At 35.0% G+C, this 19105-nt stretch overlaps 4 protein-coding genes and 1 long non-coding RNA gene across 9 annotated transcripts; 2 read left to right on the forward strand and 3 right to left on the reverse strand.

The window, feature by feature from the left end:
• Nucleotides 1-124: 124 nt before the first annotated feature.
• On the reverse strand, nucleotides 125-5956 carry LOC8276624. 2 transcript variants are annotated; one of them, XM_002520840.4, is made up of 3 exons: nucleotides 5264-5956; nucleotides 3580-3829; nucleotides 125-3129 (listed from the first exon to the last, which is right to left on the reverse strand). In XM_002520840.4, exons 2-3 carry the CDS (start codon nucleotides 3698-3700, stop codon nucleotides 614-616), a joined length of 2637 nt encoding a protein of 878 aa, XP_002520886.2. In that variant the 5' UTR covers nucleotides 3701-3829; nucleotides 5264-5956; the 3' UTR covers nucleotides 125-613. The 2 variants fall into 2 exon arrangements, with proteins under 2 accessions (XP_002520886.2, XP_015575714.2); XM_015720228.3 differs by lacking the exon at nucleotides 5264-5956 and adding an exon at nucleotides 5022-5237.
• Nucleotides 5957-7016: 1060 nt separating this feature from the next.
• LOC8276623 (protein NETWORKED 4A) lies at nucleotides 7017-9937 on the reverse strand. Of its 2 annotated transcripts, none has more exons than XM_002520839.4 (2): nucleotides 9760-9937; nucleotides 7017-8750 (listed from the first exon to the last, which is right to left on the reverse strand). In XM_002520839.4, exon 2 carries the CDS (start codon nucleotides 8748-8750, stop codon nucleotides 7128-7130), a length of 1623 nt encoding a protein of 540 aa, XP_002520885.2. In that variant the 5' UTR covers nucleotides 9760-9937; the 3' UTR covers nucleotides 7017-7127. The 2 variants fall into 2 exon arrangements, with proteins under 2 accessions (XP_002520885.2, XP_025013427.2); XM_025157659.2 differs by having other exon boundaries at nucleotides 9647-9900.
• Nucleotides 9938-10999: 1062 nt separating this feature from the next.
• On the reverse strand, nucleotides 11000-13938 carry LOC125370356. Of its 2 annotated transcripts, XR_007216245.1 has the most exons (3): nucleotides 13758-13938; nucleotides 12507-13364; nucleotides 11000-11441 (listed from the first exon to the last, which is right to left on the reverse strand). It is a non-coding gene; the product is annotated as an uncharacterized LOC125370356 (long non-coding RNA). The 2 variants fall into 2 exon arrangements; XR_007216246.1 differs by lacking the exon at nucleotides 11000-11441 and having other exon boundaries at nucleotides 12292-13364.
• On the forward strand, nucleotides 12552-14755 carry LOC8276622 (methylesterase 17). 2 transcript variants are annotated; one of them, XM_015720242.3, is made up of 4 exons: nucleotides 12552-12824; nucleotides 12909-13049; nucleotides 13802-13936; nucleotides 14292-14755. In XM_015720242.3, exons 1-4 carry the CDS (start codon nucleotides 12552-12554, stop codon nucleotides 14568-14570), a joined length of 828 nt encoding a protein of 275 aa, XP_015575728.2. In that variant the 3' UTR covers nucleotides 14571-14755. The 2 variants fall into 2 exon arrangements, with proteins under 2 accessions (XP_015575728.2, XP_048231390.1); XM_048375433.1 differs by having other exon boundaries at nucleotides 14017-14319.
• A 2824-nt stretch (nucleotides 14756-17579) lies between these two features.
• On the forward strand, nucleotides 17580-18625 carry LOC8276621. Its single transcript, XM_002520837.4, has one exon. The coding sequence runs from the start codon at nucleotides 17754-17756 to the stop codon at nucleotides 18453-18455; it is 702 nt and encodes a 233-aa protein (XP_002520883.1). The 5' UTR covers nucleotides 17580-17753; the 3' UTR covers nucleotides 18456-18625.
• The last annotated feature ends 480 nt before the right edge of the window (nucleotides 18626-19105 follow it).

Genomic DNA, 19105 nt, shown 5'->3' on the forward strand with positions numbered 1-19105 from the left:
GAATTTGTTGTTGAATGTGCTGTGTTGTCAATTTATAGATGCAGCTACACTTGCTTAAGAAAGATGAGCCTTTAAATTTTAGCTCTTGAGGCATTCAAGGATTTACCACAGGCAGCTACTCAGATGGCAACAAACTGCTCAATTTCATGGTCAAACAAAATAAAAATGGTTAAAGACAAGGAACATGAATAAAGTGATTACAGCGTAGTATTCTATCTATCTGCAATGCACTGTGACCAAACAGTTTTGCTCACTTCAAATACAGAAAAAGAATGCAACAACTCCTTCACAGGATCAGCAATGTTTTGTACAATCAACCAAATTATACTGGAACTCCTTCACAGGATCAGCAATGTTTTGTACAATCAAACAAATTATACTGGGATTTTCTCTGCAAAACATCTGTACACACAAAATTAAATGTTTGGTTCTTCTTCTAATGATATACTCCACACTCCCATGGAAACTAAGAATTACCTGTACTAACAAATGAACAGCAATGAAAAATATAGCACAATCTTCTTAGGCAGTAGGCTATGTAACTAGAACACCATGAATTTGGCTGGAGGGCGATACAAACACCACTATTTGAGAAGATATTTTTTTAATTTCTTTATGTCAGGTTATGTCCTGAATGGTAGGAGCTTGTCCCTGGGTCAGATGGTCCCCAACCAAACACCAGTGCACTAGGTGAAGAATAACCCATTAGTCGATGAAGTGGTGAACCTCCCCCTCCTCTTGGTGATGCTGGAAGCTCCTCAATTTCTGAGGACACATTCTTCAATTTGTAGTTACTAGTGGAAGGGCCAGCAGATTCATATGCTTCAACATCTTTCTTACCTCTGCTTTCAGAAACATTTAGAACAGATCTCTTCCTCTCTTTGCCATGATCAAGTGAACTGGAAGAAACATTTCTTTGAACTGCATTGCCACGGGCCGCATGAAATGATGTCTCTTCAGTGAAATCATCAGAAGATGACACAGAATCCGGACAGGGACAATCACTGACATGAGATGTTGAAGTAAAGTTTCTGCGATGAGTAGCATCATTATACTCGTCAACCTCACTTGGTGGAGGGGGTTCAGCAGTTGGTGTATATGGGATTAGATGAGTTCTGTTTACAAGTGAAAACTTGAGAACCTCTGAACAAGCTCCACATTTTAGCCGATGGAACCTCCTTTTAAAGAGGACAAAATCTGCAGGTAACTGCAGCTGTTTCAAGCAGCAAGGACAAGTTATGAGAGGGACTCCACCTGCTATGGGCCTGAGGTGTCGCTTGGCCAAGTGATGTTTCTCTCTCAAGTACTTTTTCACCTCATGATCTCTATGCCTCTGGTCATCAGACTTGGTTCCACGGCTATATGTAGGAAACTCAGAGTCTATATATCGTTGAGGACTTGAGGGACAAGACCCATAGGAATTGTAAAGATTGAAGCGAGAATGTATGTCACAAAACCCTTTATTGTGATGAAGCAGAGATGAAGGTACTTGTGCTGAGCGCTGCCAATCTTGAGGACAGGAGCAGAAGGAATGATCAACTTGGTGTCTACTGGTTGTTGCCTCAGCTGAGAATGGTATTCTTGAGTATTTCCTCTGTTGAGACCTGTTTCTCCCATCTCTGAGTGCTCCAGAATATCTAGGAATGTACAAGTTATGTAAACTTTCCTGTTGTAGGACCTCAGGATCGTAGTACATGGGGATACGATCATCTTTCCAGGAGACTCCTCGATTCTCTTTATGACTCAAAGAGGAGCTGTTAAGTTGATCCTGCAATTCATAAACCATTCTCAACAGTTTCATCTTCTCCCGTTCAGTATATGCAAGCTTGTCTTGTGAAGGGAAGCTTGAATTGTCATTGAAACCATTGTCCAGTTGACTGGAGGGACTACCACTTCGATGCAAAAGATGCTGAGAAGGATATTGATCTATCTCTGCTCTTCTCCAGTTTCTAACTAAATGGTTGAGTCTTGTCGGCTCCAGCAATTCATCTCGATCCAAATTGCTGGATTTTCTGGAGTACTGCATCTTTCCAGGCAGCACAGATGCAGAACTCCTGAAATGATGTTGCATTCCATAATCGCTGTTGCCCGGGAATCTTTCCCTCTTGGTCCTCATATCAGAAACAGCATTGTTTGGAAGCCTATAAGCATATTTACATGAATATTTATGTCTATCAGGCAATTGATCATCAGTTCCTTCATAAGAAGAGACACCGTCATCGTAGTAAGCACGAGAACTTCTGGTTGTTGGGGATTTGGACAAATCTATAAAAGTACCGCTGAGCTCAGAACTGGGGGTGAAAAATTCTGTTGTTTCAAATGTATCTGTAGATTTAACACGATCGGAACGATGGTGGGAACTTTCCTGAGGCTGCTGCTCTAGAACTTCATGAGGAGAAGAGTCAAGGATATCTGATGAAATGTTTGCTCCTTCTAGCCAATGGGCAGTGGCAAATGGGACACTTCCATTTGTATGAACCAGCTCTCCTTGGCTTGATCTTGTGAAACTATGACTAGTCTCATGATCTGCTTCTGCTTCCACCTTTAAGGCTAATGATGAGCTTTCATCATTAATTTCAACTTCTGAAATTGTTCCTCCTAATGGGGACTGGGGCAGCTCTCCACTCACAAGATTAGAGAGTTCATTTAATGAGCAGTCCTCATTGGAAATCCCAAGCTGCTCAACATTGCCAGTTAAAGATTCACTTCTATGGCTACTGCTGCTGCGATCTTCTCTTGATAAGTATACATCTCTCACGACTTGCTCATCATAACATACCCCGCGTTCCTTTTTATCACTTCCACTCTTTCGGTCATCATTCGACAAGTTTACATCTTGAAGCTGCTGACTTTCAAAATCCTCAGATCCACTTTGATGGCCTGCATTTTTTTCATCCTCATTTTGTAAGTTCACAACTGTGACTTTATCACCACGGCAATCGCTGGATTCAATTTGATACATCCCATTGTTTTGGTTCCGAGAGCATTCTCCTGCAGAATGAAGAATTGCTTGAATTGAGCTGCTAGATTTGTTATCTTCAGAAACATAATCCAGTTTGCTCGTCTCTCTAGTGTTGGTTTCAGGTGAGCCTGCTGTTGTGCTGTTGGCATTTTCTTTCTTTATTTTTGCTGCACAAGGGCAGAAGAATCATTAAAAACTGACTAACTTCAGCATAGCAGGAAAGATAGCAATTTCAATGAAACATATATAGAGATTTGAGAAAACCTAATCTCTAGACATTTTACAACAATGGCATTGAACTATTACACACATTAATGTGGGTGGTCTATCATAGGCAAGAATCCAGGCAAAGTTAGCATTTTCATATCTTCAGTTTCCAAATATAACAAGTCCAAGGACAGTTATTACACTTCTTAACTTCATCTCAGTTGAGAATTTAATGGAAAAAGTGAACAAGTTTACTCGAGTATTAGAGAACAATTTCACTGTCAATTGTTGAATCCCTAAGCTGAATACTCTTCAGCCTGTCTTCACTTATTGAATGTATCATTATGATGCTTAGACTACTACTGTTTGTTCGCATATATAGTTAATAGGAGCTGTTTATCAGGTATTACCTTGGAGACGAGTGCCGCAGCCACCACACTCGTAGACAGGAACATCCGGCAACTCTGGAAGGATATGCCGACATTTAGGACATCTTACTAATCGAATCTTTGGGCTCGTTCTGCTGCTCATGTTTCTCAAAATGTATGAAAGTACTTGATCTAACCGTTGGCTTTCACCTATAACTAAGTATATGGCTAAAAACTGAACGGCATATTCAAAACGTAAATACACCTTATTGAAGGACTGAGGCTACAGCATCTGCAGATAGGCAAACAAATAAGCACATATTAGATATAGGAAGGAAGAGAAACATCATCAAGAAATTTTCTTCTTTTAAAAAAAAAAAAGAACTAGGTAATTAGAAAAATGAGCAAGGGCAGTGAGCAGCACAAGTTCTAAAGCTGTTTAACAAAACAGAAGTTAAGTTGTAGAACTGATTCTTGAAGAGAGCCAAGTTGTGTAATTTCACTAACGTTCATGACAATTAGCTTCTCTATAATGTCCAAATACATAGAATTCAAAAATTGCTTTATTTATAATGATATCTTATAGTGTGAATACTAGATGAAGCATTTAAAGGTTGCTGCCATCTCTTATAACATTCCATTATTCTTTTTGTTTTAATTATATAAAAAGACATTCCATTACAAGACACCCTCGAAACAAGTGAAACTAACCAAACTAGTCTGGCATGTTTCTATATAAAGAAGTAAGTGTAACAAAATGAAAGAGAAATGTGCACCAAATATAACAAAACAAAGAATTTAAAGAACAACATAATTTGGATTGAATTTCAGATTTCTTTTGCAGCTTTTTGTAAAGAAAAGCAAAAGTGTAAGAACAATAAGAGACCAGGTGCCTAAAATGAGCCTAAAGCAATTTGGGCAGGGCAAATTAAACTTGAAGAAGAGAGATGACATAATCCAACTTGAAATAAATCAATTTCGACAAAGAAATGGGAAAATTATTTAAAGAAAAAAAGAAAAAGAAGAAGAAGATGGGAAAAGAAAAGTTGGCGCAGTAAACAGTGAACCTGGAGCCTTAAGGAGCAGATCGATACAAAGGAAGACTAAATTACAGTTGGGGAAGTTAGCAAAAATGCTAGAAAATGAGGCCCTACGGATCCAAGGACAGTTGGGGAATCTGGGGAGAATAGAATATGAGCAACAAAAGAACAAACAAGACAATATTTATTGATTTTAGAATTTGAGCAATCCATCGAGCTGTCGCTAAAAGATGAGAAGAAGCAGACAAGATGAAATCCAGGATAAAAAAAATGAAATAAAATTAAGGAAGCAGAGTTGACTGCAAACAAGAAGAATGTAAAAAGGAGGATGGCTGAATACAATAGATCAGATCATGAAGATCCACATATATACCCCTTTCATCAGCAAGCAGAGAATTCAAGAAATGAAACAAGAAAAGGGAAAAGGGGAGATAATAAACAAACCTGAGGTCTGATTAAAGCATAAATGTAATGCAGAATTTGGAGAATTGTCGAATGCAAATTAAAAAGAGAGGGAATTTATGTAGTAGGAAGAGGTGGGAAAAGATAGAAAGGGCGACGAAACTTACAGCTAGCAGAGGTAGAAGAAGAAGAAGAAGAAGAAGAAGAAGAAGAAGAAGTAATAAATACTCTAGAAGAAATGAAAATGCTTTTCTTGAACACAAAGTTCACTCAACAAAACGCACCTTCTCTCTTTCTTTTTCTTTTAGACTTTTCTCTTCAAATTATGGATCTTTTGTTCTTCGCGAGAGTGACAGAGATAGAAACCAAACAACAAATAATCTTCTTCTTCTAAATTTGGCAGTCGAGAACCATGAAAAAACTATGAAGCAAAGAAGAAGAAACAAAAGAGAAAACTGTTATGTTAGTTAGTAATAATTGTTCGGGTGCGAGTGGATTTGCAGAGACATTGGAGATGAAAAGAGAGAAGAAGCATTATTGCTGTTGTTGGGTTGAAGTTGAAGGAGGACACGGGAAATGAAGAGCGTTGACACAGGCGCCGACCACTATTTATATTTATATTTATATCTCTGCTGCTGCTTATTTGTCATCCTACGTGTTCCCCATTGTTTTTTATTTTATTTTTTATTTTGGGTATCTTCTTCTTCTTCTTCTTCCTCTTCTTTGTGTTTTGAATCTTGAATGTTGAGTCTTTGACTGGTGGTGATGGTGGTGGTAGTGGTGTTCAAAGTTTCCCTCGCAGGACCGCTACTTTTGACTTGTTTTTATTCCCTTGCAATTGCATGTATACGTACTCTATATCATGTCCACACGCCTTATAATAAAAATGAAAAATCCCTTTTTTTTTAATTAAAAATACAACAACTCATATTCGGTATAAAATTATTTTATTATAAAAGTCAAAAGTGTAACTAAATAAATTTATACATTAATATCTTTAATTTATGTTATTAATTAACGTAGTTAATACATTAACCAAAAAATTACTAGAATAATATATCAGATATGAGTAATGTAAATGTTATGTAGTAATTAAGCCTAAGTTTTATTATTGTCAAAGAATTATTGGTGGTTTTTGAGATGACTGAAGCTCCAAGTCAATGGAAATGACAGAAAAGTGGTGGGTTTGACTTATGGTAAGCCATGTTGCATCGTGTCATCCATCTATCTCAGCTCAGCAAAGCTTAAGCTTTCTTTCTTATTTTAGGGGATTTTCTTGCCCCACTCCCACTAATTATGCTCCAAGAATATACAAAAGAAAAAAAACAAATTACATATATATATTTATCATTTAATATAATTATGTGTTTTTTTTCATCACTCACTCTATTAATTCTTCTTCTTTTTTTAAGAAAAAAAAAAAGTGGAAACAAAGTTTTTGTAATTTATACCATCGACCAACCCCTTTGGATGATTGATTAAGCTTAAAGTTTAAGTTATAATCCCTCAATTAACCTAATCACATAATTAAGAAATTAAAAATGCTTATGCTTTAAACAATAATTTCTTTGGTCTTAAATTAGAGCTTAAAGAAAAGAAAGAAAAAAAAAAAAAAAAACAGGTGATGCTATTTAAATATAATAATGGTTTTTTTAATGAACAATGAGATTTAAAACCCTAGCTGTATTATATAAATGTGCATGCCCAAAGTAGGTTCATCATGGAAAGTGAAGGGCTTGAGTTGAGTTTTTCTTTTGTGGTCCAGTTTGATGCATGGCTGTAGAGTGTGGGTCTATTCTATCCTAATTGCCTCAAACAACACTTACTAATAATACCAGGAATGTGTGTCTAATTAACACATTCTCATTCTCATCCTAGTCTACTCCTGATATGGCTAAAACCCTCATAATCAAATATGGGTGGATGTTTGTTCTCAAATCCATTTCTCCAGAGACGAATGCTTCAATTATGATGCATACTATTAATGGGAATTTCAAATAACTACTGTATTAAGACAATTCCAGAACTTTCTAGCAATAAACCACAAACCATAATGCTATTCATCCACATTATATAATATTTAATGTAAAGCATTAATTAAACAAGGTATTGAATGAAAATTTTACTCCTCCACCAAGCTACGAGGCCTTATGAAGCCATAACTGCATGCCGCTTGTGAAATGCTTGGCACAGTTCTTTATACCCACTTCTGTAATGCTCCAGGGAGAAACAAAGCTGCCTTATTGCTTCCCTTTTCTCCTCAGCCCCAGCAGAAAGCTCACCTCTTTGCTTATCCACTTCCTTCTCCAGCTCCACTACTCTCAATCTTAATTCATTTACTGTCCTCTGCAAACTTTCACTCCCAGCAATCAGCTCCGCATTTTCAATGCGGATGCGCCTGAGGCGCTCCTCCATTTGCCCGATTTCATTGTCCCTTGAACTCAAATCCGCAATTAGTGTGTTTATCTTGGCGTTCATCCCATCTTTTTCTGCCATAACCATATCATACTTGAATTTAAGGCTGTCGAGGTTTTTATTTACAATTTCCAAATGCCCACCTTTGTCTCCAAGTTCCACCTTTAGTTCGCTGATCTCTCCTTGCAGCCCAATCCTTTGGATATCATATACAAGTTGCAAATCCTTTTTCTCAGTTTCACATTGCTTTAATTTTTCCTCCAAGGATTCGCCTTTCAATTCCCAGTCTCTTAGCCGTGCCTCCAACATAGTCTCTTTCTCTAACAAGCTAGATATATTAGACTGCAGATGTGCTTTTTCAGCCAAGAAATTCTCCTCAGCATTAAGTAGTGCAAGCTTTGATGCTTTGACCTCATCATCAAGTGCAGACACATCATTCTTGTACTGGACAATCCTCTCCTGCAAGTCTAAAGCCTGCCAGAACTCTGAATCAAGTTTGGTCCTCAACATGTTTATTTCTTCTTGAGCCAATTTAAGATGGCCCTGCAATTCATTTGTTCTGTCAGCTAATCCTTGTTGCAGCTCCATTACTCTTATTCTCTCTACTTCGAGATCTGCCTCTCTCATTCTGAGATCTGTATGTGCCAATTCAAGCTGACCCTGCAAAGTCTCTGCAAGTACCATATCAGATTCTCTCTTCTCAAGCTCACCCTTCAACCTAGCAACCTCCTCTTCTGAGAGCTGGAGTTTTAGCTTCGAGTCCCTCAACTCTTCCTCGTACATGATGCTTCTTCCTAGCAATTCTTCATAGTTTTCCTTTTCTTGTGCATCCAACATGCAATCGCCATTGTCCTCTGCATTCAACTGGAGCTTTATGTCCATGATTGGGAGACCATTCCGCAGCTCTATAATCTTCTGGTGAAATCCCTTGCGATCACTGTTCACTGGAAGGCTATAGTAGGCATCGCCAGAGGAGTTGAAAGAATCAGATTCAGAGTCTGATGATGAAGAAGAGTCAGAACCATCTTTCGGTGAAAGGTCAGAACTAGCACCACCTGAACTCGCAGATTCAACTTGATGGCCAGTCTGGTGCAAACCCAGCTTTTGATCAGGAGTCAGCATCGGAGTGTCAGGGGCACTGCCAGCATCCTGCATCTGGAACTCAGATGGTGTACTCTTGTACAATTCTGCATTCAAATGATCATAGCGCTCAGCCAATGATCTATACAAGCTGCAAAATTCCTCAATTTCAGCAATCAAATCTGGCCTGGTCATTTTACACATTTCAGCTTTCTTTGCTAAAGACGCGCCATCTTGTTCAATCATTTTCAAGACTCGGCTGGCAGTCTGGTCCATCTGTGTCATCAACTTCTTTATCATTAAGTTTACATGGACTTATAGCATAAAATGGTTTTGGATTTCATCCAAGAAAAAGAACCAGATGCAGAAATATATATATACACACACATATAAGCACATGCTAATTCAACAAAAATAATTCATATTAAGACCCAACGCTTCCATTGTGAGTAATCAAGTGTCGAGCAATGTAAGAGGAGTTAAAACGGAACTTGCGACCTTGGAGATTTTACACTAGCCTTTCTGGTTAAATTAATACAGGCCAGATCGAATAAAATTAGGCATCTAACATGATATTGATAGGACAAGGTTCTTAAAGTAATAATTGAAAGAGATTAGTATAGGTGATTTATGATCCTGGACTACTTTCAGTTAACAACAGAATAAAGAGTAGCAAAAATATTGGAAGGGCAGGATAGCAAAATGATTCCTTATGAAAGAAGGACGCCCACTTATTATGAGACTACTAAGAAGAGTTGAGGTTTGGGTTAATTACAACAAAAAGATCTCAACTCTGAAAGCACCTGCAAATCAGCTAGTAAATTCAAAATCTCCGGCAACTTTAGTCCATAGGTAAGTGGTTGGTTTTAGCGAGGGTCTATGAATGAGCATCCCAAATTGCAGTAGATTGAGAGAAAAATGCCCGATTTCTAAAAGGAAATCCACACGTAGCAAAAGGAATAAAGAAAAAATCCAAATAAATAATCATCTTTAATAGAAATTGAAAGAGCAAGCGAACCTAGGGAAGGGATGTACAAACGAGGATGCAAAAACAACATAGATTCAACTGAAAAGAAGAATGAAATAGAGGTACGCAAGAAGTGGAGAACTAATTAACGATTGAGGGTGTGATAATATCATTAAAGATGGTATTACTGAGTGTATGTACTTACAAGAAAAAATCAGGAACAGCAATTGACTGGATAAACCTTAAGCAACGGTTAGAAGCAAAATCTGGGGAATTGACACAAAACTAAATAAATTAAGACCAGAATAGATAGCTCACCTGATGAATAGGAAGAAGATGAAGACGAGAGAGAGAGTATGGAAATCGGAATCCAAAGGCAATTAGATAAAAAGAGGATTCAAAATTATTTGAAATAAGAGAGAGTGAAGACAATAAGAAAAATGTGAAAGAGGGGACAAGACAGCCAGCCAGCCATATTTCATGGCTACACTTTCCAAATTTGCCGCCTTTTCATTTCTGAATTTCTGTCATTAATTTTACCAAACTACCCTCTTCTTGCTCTCTCTCCCTCTCTCTCTATTCAATTTCCCCAATTCTCCTCCAACACCAATTAATTAGTACTATTACTTTTTCTTTTGAAACTGAAGACAATAGAACTTGAATTATTAATATTCTCTCCTCTTTCAAGCTGAATTAATTGATATTTAATTGAAGCTAGATTTTTGAGTTAAAGGGTGTGTTTGGTAAATTACTTGAAGTCGAAGCCAATAATTGCTTGGCTTTTTAAAAAAGGAAAGTGTTTAGGGCGTTGGTCTTGGGCCACAAACCCTAACACTGATATCTGTGGCGGGAGTTTTCAGATTTTGAAATTTATTATTATAGTCAAATCATCATATTCTTTTAAAAGTTAAAACCCCTGGTCATCGGTTCAACGTCTGATCAATTTGATAAAACCTTCAAATCATTTTCTTCTCTTTTTTTTTTTTTTTTTCTAAATTCTTATAATAAATATCAATTCAACTGGTTTTAAGATTTACCAACATTGCATATGTGAATTTGATCCAATTTTCAGTTTTTATTATCATGATGTACTGTCTACTCTGTGACCTGGATTATGAAGCCAAATTGGTATTCGTTATTACATAATACATATGTTACAGGCCATTTATTAGCCTTATTTTGTCTAATTTGCAACAGATTCCTGTTATGAGTTGTGTTAGAATCGTGATGTGAAGAATAACCTGTTTAATGCACTCTCTGCGTATGATAAAAAGACTCAATGGTTCATCATTGAAAGACAGTCTGTTTTAGGAAAGCTATGATGCATGGTGGGAATGAAGAGTAGAGATACTTTCTGTATGCATCAAGCAATCATAGTCCTGAGGATTTCAATGTCCTCATTATGTATCCGATTGAATACTGAGTTACCAATATCCCCATTTGATATTATTATTATTATTATTATTATTGTAACTTGTCAGATGAATCTGATTAAAACACATGGATGGAGAGTTTAGTTTATTAGTAGTAAAAATAGAAAAAGGCAGCTAAAATCAAAACCACAAAAGGCTTCTCTTTTATTTTATCTTTTTGAAGTTTCTGTCTTTTTACAGACAGTTTTCTTAACATAAAAAGGAAAGGGTACAGAAAGAAAAGTGATGTCTCAAAATCCCAATCAATTAATTATGAGAGAGGTATTGGCATTTCAGTGGCAAAAGTCTATCAACTTGGATTAACCACTTATGAATAATAAATAATTATCAAATGAGTGGCTCTTCCTCCTTGACTCTTTCTGAATGGGGCCTTCCATTCAACCTTTTCTGCAAGGTTGGCTTCCATTTCATATGGCCTGCCCTCCCTCATTTTCACCATTCACTGATTCTTCTATATTTCTTCCTCAAAAATTATATATAAGTGGAGGATCAATCTTCTGCCCAGGAAAATCTTTTCCAATGTAACAAATCTTGAAATTGCTGGATTCCACTGGAAACCTCTCTCTTCTGCATGATAAACATTTGACTATTATAATCTCTACAGTCCACTTTAAATATAATTGGCCAAAGATGACCATTTGTTAGAGAGTTTAATATTCTTATATTAAACACGCCTGCTTATATAATGTCTGTTGACCCTTTCAATAATCCCTCCCACTTGGAGTGGATCTATTTTATGATCTTTCTGAGTCAAATGTATAAACATTGATCCACTCAGTTACTATCTCAGCAGCTTGGCTGTCTTATAATTATTTTTAAGACAAAAATTACACTTTCAAGAGCTCATCTTTCAGCAATCACTGCTCACTGTTTGGTCACTGCATTTCAAGTTTTCACTTAAAAAGAACAGCAAAAGTTTTAATTCAGTACCAATCATATCATCCTAATCGGAATTCCATCAATTGAGAAAAACTGAGTCAAAATAGAATTCGATCCACAAATACATACCAAAACTAAATTAAAATGAATTTAAGGATATTGTCGGCCTGCAGAGTTTTTCTTGAATAGACAAACAAATAAAATATAAGCAATGAAATTGTCAAATACCCGACAAACTTTCTTATCATATCAAATTAATGTATTGCAATTCTTTGATAAAATACACGTACATAAATCCAGATAATCAAATAAAGAAACAATTGCCAAAGAAACAACAAAAATTCTTGTTCTTGTGCTCAGTGAAAAATAATCCCTATTTCCAATGATACCAGCAAGTTTGGATTGGAATCTGTTAATTAAGACAGAGGGAGGGCATAGCATATAAGTGTAGCACATGGAATTCTACATAAAAGTGATGCAAAATTGTTGCCATGTGGTGTGTTGCAGTGTTAGAAAAGATTTGGACCATTGATACAAATTTTCCACTAAAAATATATGCAAGTACATAGTATTATATGGGATAAGGTAGGGTAGGGAAATAACCTACAGTGACCTAAACTCCTCTTTTAAACTTCCAAAAATGATTATAGATAAAAAGGCAAACATCATTACTATATCTATGACTACTCCAACTATATATATATATATATATATATATATATATACACATACTAAATGCAAAGTTACCCTCACTCTTTAAAGAAGAATTCCATTAAAGTGGGGAAGAAGTGGCCATAAATGGGAGAGGCAGCAGAGTACATGAGAGATGATGAAGAAGCTGCTGCAGCAGCAGCATCAAAGCCACACTTCGTGCTGGTGCATGGAATCGGTGGAGGAAGCTGGTGCTGGTACAAAATCAGGTGCCTCATGGAGAATTCAGGGTATAAAGTCTCCTGTATTGATCTCAGAGGAGCAGGCATTGATCCAGCAGATGCTAATTCTATCCTTTCTTTTGATGATTATAATAAGCCTCTCATGGACTTCATGTCTTCCTTGCCTGATAATCACCAGGTCCTTTGTTACTTTCTAGATACATTAATTAATTCATGTACAGATATGGATAAACATGCATATATATGTTGGTCGTGTTTATAGGTGATATTGGTCGGGCACAGCGCTGGAGGGCTAAGCGTAACGCAGGCCACCCACAAGTTCGCAAAGAAGATCAGAGTAGCAGTATATGTGGCTGCCACCATGCTCAAGTTTGGTTACTTGACGGATCAAGACATTCAAGATGTAAATTTCTATCATACCCTATCTACCAATATACATATCTCTTAATCTGATCATTCATATAAATACATATTTCAGATTTCTTTTGACTAAATTATTATGATAATCTTTTAATTGATGGGACACAGAAGAACAAGTTTATTCACAGTGATGATGATGAGTACTGCTTTTTTTTTTTTTTTTTTGAGTGTGTGTGTGTTTGGGGAAGAGAAGAATATAGGGATGTATGGTAGCCAACTGTCTTCACCAACTATTGAGTTGTTACCCACTTCATGACTTCTGAACTCTCACTTCATCATCTCCATAACGTTACTGTTACTGTTCCATGCCAAAACAAAAATAAATTAAGATATTATATTTAATTAAATCAGTATATGCAGAGAGAGGCAAGCTATTAATTCATTTGAAGAAACTCTCCCCACCCACCTAACACTATGTGATTTTAGCTACGTGTTAAAAATATCACTTCACTTGTTCGTCATGGTTTGTTCTATTTTCTGTTCCTTCCCAACGAAAATGGGGGGGGGGTTAACTGACAAGCAAGATTATTTTATTTTATTTTTTAACCAAAGCACCAACTTTTTTAGACCCATTTATTTAGCCAATGATTGATGAGACGTATTCATTGCGAGAAAAACTACTAACAAGGGAAATGATCATCATTGCATCCTTTTTTACGGATTAAGATTCTTTAAGTAAACGGAAACTTACTGTGAGCTGATATGCTTCCATTGATATAAATGTGAACTGAACAGGGAGTTCCTGATCTGTCCTCATTCGGAGACGTGTATGAGGTAGGATATGGATTGGGAAGTGAACAGCCTCCTACCTCTGCCATTGTCAAGAAACAATTCCAACGCCTAATCATCTATCAGATGAGTCCACAAGAGGTAACACCCAATACATCTACCATCTCTTTTTCTGTGGCTGCCCATCCTTTCCTTCTTACCCTTTCTTTTAATTCTGATAGGCACTGTTGATAGGACATATATGTATGCTTCCCCACAGACCCCTCTCCTTTTCTTTTATGGGGAACAAGATTTGCTATATCTACATGCTTTTATATATTCGGCGTTACCACTTTTTCCCATCTCGTGCTTCACTCCATCTGCCCGCCCTCCTAAAATTTTCACTCCGAACATGTTTATTCAGACAAAAGAAGGTCCAAATAATTAAGTTCGGTAGCACAGCTCTTCCTTCTTTAGTAACAATGAGTTTGCTCTATGGGTATTATGTATATGACAGGATTCGACCCTTGCTTCTATGCTTTTGAGGCCTGGACCGATCCTAGCAATACTGTCAGCAAAATTCAAAGAGGAGGAGGAGGAGGGGACAGATAAGGTGAAGCGTGTTTACATTAAGACAAGGCATGATCATGTGATAAAACCAGAACAGCAAGATGCAATGATAAAGAGGTGGCCGCCATCTGAGGTGCACATTCTGGACAGTGATCACAGCCCATTCTTCTCCTCTCCATTTGTTCTCTTTGGTTTGCTTCTAAAGGCAGCTGCTGCTTCTGTCTAGGGATTAATTCCTGCTTCTTATTTGATCCAATAAAATTCCATCTCAGAAACTGCACCCTTTTTCTTTCTTTTTTTTTTTTTAAGGAAACCCCTTAGGAGCTCAAATTGCTCCAAATCAAATGGCATAATATGTAATTTCGTCTTAATATTTATTTAATGAGAATTGAGGATGTTTTAATCCTGAAATACCTTTTATAATTTGAAATTTTGCTCTCTATATTCGTTAATAAATATAATTGTTGATTACCAATCCATATAAAAAAAAATTATAGCTTCATATTTATAAAAGAAAAATAAATATCTTTATTCTATTCAATTTATTCTAATTAAGTAAAGAATATTTATTTTTCACATGATCATTAGATAAACGTTTTAAAATATCGTATTCAACTCAATATAACTTTATTAAAAAATATTTAATTTTTCATGTGATCGTAAGATAAAAATTTTAAAGTGTCATTACTTGACTTAATATATTCTAATTAAGTAAGATAATTTTTTTATCTTATCAAAAACTAAGGAAATTTCGAGTGTCATAGCTCGACTGCATCTAATTTAATTAATTTAAGTGAGGAATATTCATTCTTCATATGATCATGAAATAAAGATGTATAAAATGTCCTTACTCCACTCAATGTAATATAATTAAGTGATTAGATAATACTTTTTTATGTGACCATGAAATAAGGTATCAGAAGTGTTTTTACTAGACTCTATCTAATTTAATTAAGTAATAATAATATTTTTACGCGATTAATGAAATAAGGACTCATAGTCTCCTTGCTAAATTTTATTTTATTTAATTTAATTAAGTAATATTTATTTTTCATGTGATCGTGAGATAAGAGTCTCAAAGTATCATTTCTTGGCTCCATGTTAATTAAATAAGAAATAATAATTTTTCAAGTTTTACAAATTATGATATTTTTCAATGTGCAATATCTTTAGTTTGCAACCTATTCAATTGAGGGCTTGACTGCCATCACTATAATTAATGTTTAACTTAGTGCAATATATAATATATAAATTTCGGAGACCTAAAAGTTTTTTGATATGTATGCTTAATTTTTAACACATAAGTTTTTTGTTTTGACATGTGTATTTACTTTTGACACTTGAAACTCAAGCTTATATGTAATTTTATAACTTTTTCTATTAATTTATTAGTTCATAATTTACATTTCTAATTAAACACTGACTCTAATTTTTAAAAAATAATATACTAATTATATTTTAATATTATATTAACTAATAAATAATTTTCTAATTATATGATACTAATTCTATCATAAAAATATTAACTAATAAATTAATTTTGTAATTAGATAAAAACTAGACGAGTGCCCGCCTTCTAGGTGGGTTAAAATATTCTTAAAATAATATTAAATAATTTTAATAATATATTTGTATAGATATTAATGAAATATAATAAAATGTTAAAATATTAAATAAAAGTGAATGAGATAATAATATGAATAAACTGATGAAGCTTTTAATTAAATCATTAAGAGAAAAAAATATTGAAAAACACATTAAATCAAAAGAAATATCCTCAAGGAATAGAAAAAAAATACTATGTAAGGAAACAATATATTAAAATATGTGATAATAAATTTTAGAAAATATATTAAAATGCATAAAAATGACTTTAGAAAATAAAAAGATGCATTTAGAAAAGAGAAAACATCTTTTAAAATACTCTTTTTAAACATAGAGACTATTGATTTGAATTTAACTAACCTAGTATAGAAAAAGCAAAAATGGATAAAGATAAATTTATTCATTCATTGAAAAAAAATCCATAAGATAAGAATAATAAAAAAATTGAGTTGAAAAAGACGACGGTAACTTGCAATTAAAATAAAATAAAATAAATGGCAAAAAAAAAATTAATAAATGAAACATAGGAATTAAGAGTTTTTATTTGTTTTAGAAATAGGAGAATAAGAGTTAAAAAAATAAAATCTATAAAATATATATAAAAACTACCAAGTTTTTCATGAATTTATATGTAATAAAATTTTATAATGTCAATGTCGTATTGTTTTCCAATGACAAGATAACATATGGTACATTTATAATAATATTAATTTATAAATATGACCTTAAATAATGTTAATAATAATTATGATATTTTTTATTTATTTAAATATAAAATTATTATATTCTTAAAATAATTATAATAAGTATATAATTAGTAAATGTATTACATATTAATAATAAATTTTATTATTTTTCTAATAAAATACATGTATTAATAAAATAGTAAAAGAATAGGAATTCAAATTTGAATCATAAAAAACATATTAAAGAATTTATTAATCTAATATAATAAATAGAAAAGATTTAATCTATATATATGTATTCCCAATACACAGAAAGAAACACACATTTTCTATGGTTTTCAGACAAAAAAGAAAAAAGAGGATGTTTGGCGAGTGAGGAATTCGCGTGTCCGTCGCTGAATGGACCCAATTGGCTTGTGCTTTTCTATAGATGCGCATGCAACTTATGCGTGTCTCCACGTGCCCCACATTCTCCACCTGCGTCTATTAGTATTCCCAATCCTGCGGCTCTTATTCAATTACACACGCGATCAATATCCTCCCGCCTTGGAGTCAGGTCTGATACACGCCAACCTTGCTCACTCGGTCTTCCATTCGGCTTCACTTCCCTGCACCGCATTTTAGAAACCAACAGCTGCAATCGCCTCTTAGATTTATTCAATTAAGTTTTTAATAATAATTATTCATAACCTATATTAATTACTATATAACCATTAACCATTAAGATAAGAAGCAAACTGATATTTATATTACAACATTTTTTTATTAAAGACTGATGATTGGTTTAATTTAACAGCAAAACTTTACCATAAAAATTAGGAGAAATATCTGGGATTGGAAAAGAAAAAAGGATTGCAAGGAGTTGGAAGTGTAGAAGATTAAGACTCTGAGTTGGAAAAACAAATAGTGGGACCAAATAATGCAACCCCCACAACCAATCAAAAAATACATTAGTTTAGTACTTTGAGAATTGAATTCCTCTCACTTCCTTCTTCTCTTGCCGCCTTCCTCCTTCTCCTCCTCCTCCTCCCTCTTACAATAAAATCCTCTTCCTCTCCCTCCCCTTGTTAATCCCTAATCCCTTAACCCTAACCCTCGTTTATCCTCTGCTCCCCCAGATGGCATCAATCAGCATTCGTTGCCAGCACACCTCTAATTTCTTCTCTGGAAATTATTCTCCTCCGCCCGATCGTAACAATGCTCCTGTTGCTCCATCCTCCCTGGCCATCTCTCGCGATTTTGATGTTTCCAAATGGAAAAGATGGAGGATTTGCTCTTCTGCAGCTTCAATGAAAGCAATCGAAAAGCACAGGGCCATCGGCAGTGATGACAATAATACCAGTACTCGTAATAATAAGGCAACGGTTGTTTATGAGAAACTGGATAAATGGATGCACAGCTCAGTGGCGGAGATTGTCAAGAATTTAAAAGAAGCGCCTTTGTTAGTTCACGTTTATGATAAAGATGAAACGACGACGGCGTTGACGACCGAGAAATCGGTACAGGTGGAAAACTGGGGTGCGGCCTTGGAAAAATGGAAGAAAAAGGAGATTCCTTTGCCTGAAGGAGTTATATTTGTAGAGCGATTGGACGAAGAAGACGAAGAAGAAAAAGAGCAGATCACAAGGGCATGGGGGGTTGTTGTGCAAGGGAAAGAAGCAGAATGTGGGCCTGTTTGCTACTTGTTAAAGACTAGCAGAGTTGCTGGGTCTGGGTTTGGAGGGATGTGCTGTACTCATTATTGTTTGATGAGAGTTCAGAGTTTTAGAGAGACTGCTTTGTCTCAGCTTAAGAATTGTTGGTTGATTCAAGGCCAATGACAAACAAAAGGTTTCATTCTTTTCATATTGATGGTTGATTACTTTACATAAACCAAGCCAAATTGGAGGTTATTGTTGGTTTATGATGTAAAAAAACGATTATCATACAAGCTGATCATTAGTCTATTCTTTCAAATCTCAATTGTAATGAAGTGATCATTTTTCATCAATCAATTCTATGTGCAGTTACATGCATTTTTATTTTATTATGTATCATGCTGCTTGCTTACTAAAGATTGGACTTTTGCATCACACCCTGTATTCATATACATGTGTTTAAAAGCTATTGCAGGTTGAAAATAGGAGGAGCTGCTTTTTCAATACATTGCATAAAACGAGTTGCAGTTCACTTTTTTGATATTACAGATCATAGCCCTAAATATAATCATCATGTTGTTACTGCTACTCTAATATTATTAGATACTATCCTCCCCTTTTTCTTCTTCTTCTTCTTCTGTTCTAGCACACGATATGTAATGCTGAAAAACAAGAAAATTCCACTCTGAATAGCCAGATATGTAGATTAAGACAAAGCTCATGTCTAGCATGCCAATTGAACACTCAGTGAGCATGGTAGAGCAGTAGTTATTGCAATCAGATTAAAAAGAAAAGTATGTCTTTTTTATAGTTAAGTTCTGCTTCTATTATAA

The sequence above is a fragment of the Ricinus communis genome, chromosome 6 (genome assembly GCF_019578655.1).
Source record: "Ricinus communis isolate WT05 ecotype wild-type chromosome 6, ASM1957865v1, whole genome shotgun sequence".
Lineage (NCBI taxonomy): Eukaryota > Viridiplantae > Streptophyta > Magnoliopsida > Malpighiales > Euphorbiaceae > Ricinus > Ricinus communis.

Coding starts and splice junctions, on each gene's coding strand:
- LOC8276624 (XM_002520840.4), bottom strand. CDS start 3,700: ATGAGCAGCAGAACGAGCCCAAAGATTCGATTAGTAAGATGTCCTAAA. Junction 3,130..3,579: donor CTGCGGCACTCGTCTCCAAG/GTAATACCTGAT, acceptor GCCCTTGTGCAG/CAAAAATAAAGAAAGAAAAT.
- LOC8276623 (XM_002520839.4), bottom strand. CDS start 8,750: ATGGACCAGACTGCCAGCCGAGTCTTGAAAATGATTGAACAAGATGGC.
- LOC8276622 (XM_048375433.1), top strand. CDS start 12,552: ATGGGAGAGGCAGCAGAGTACATGAGAGATGATGAAGAAGCTGCTGCA. Junction 12,825..12,908: donor CCTTGCCTGATAATCACCAG/GTCCTTTGTTAC, acceptor TCGTGTTTATAG/GTGATATTGGTCGGGCACAG. Junction 13,937..14,016: donor ATCAGATGAGTCCACAAGAG/GTAACACCCAAT, acceptor TAATTCTGATAG/GCACTGTTGATAGGACATAT.
- LOC8276621 (XM_002520837.4), top strand. CDS start 17,754: ATGGCATCAATCAGCATTCGTTGCCAGCACACCTCTAATTTCTTCTCT.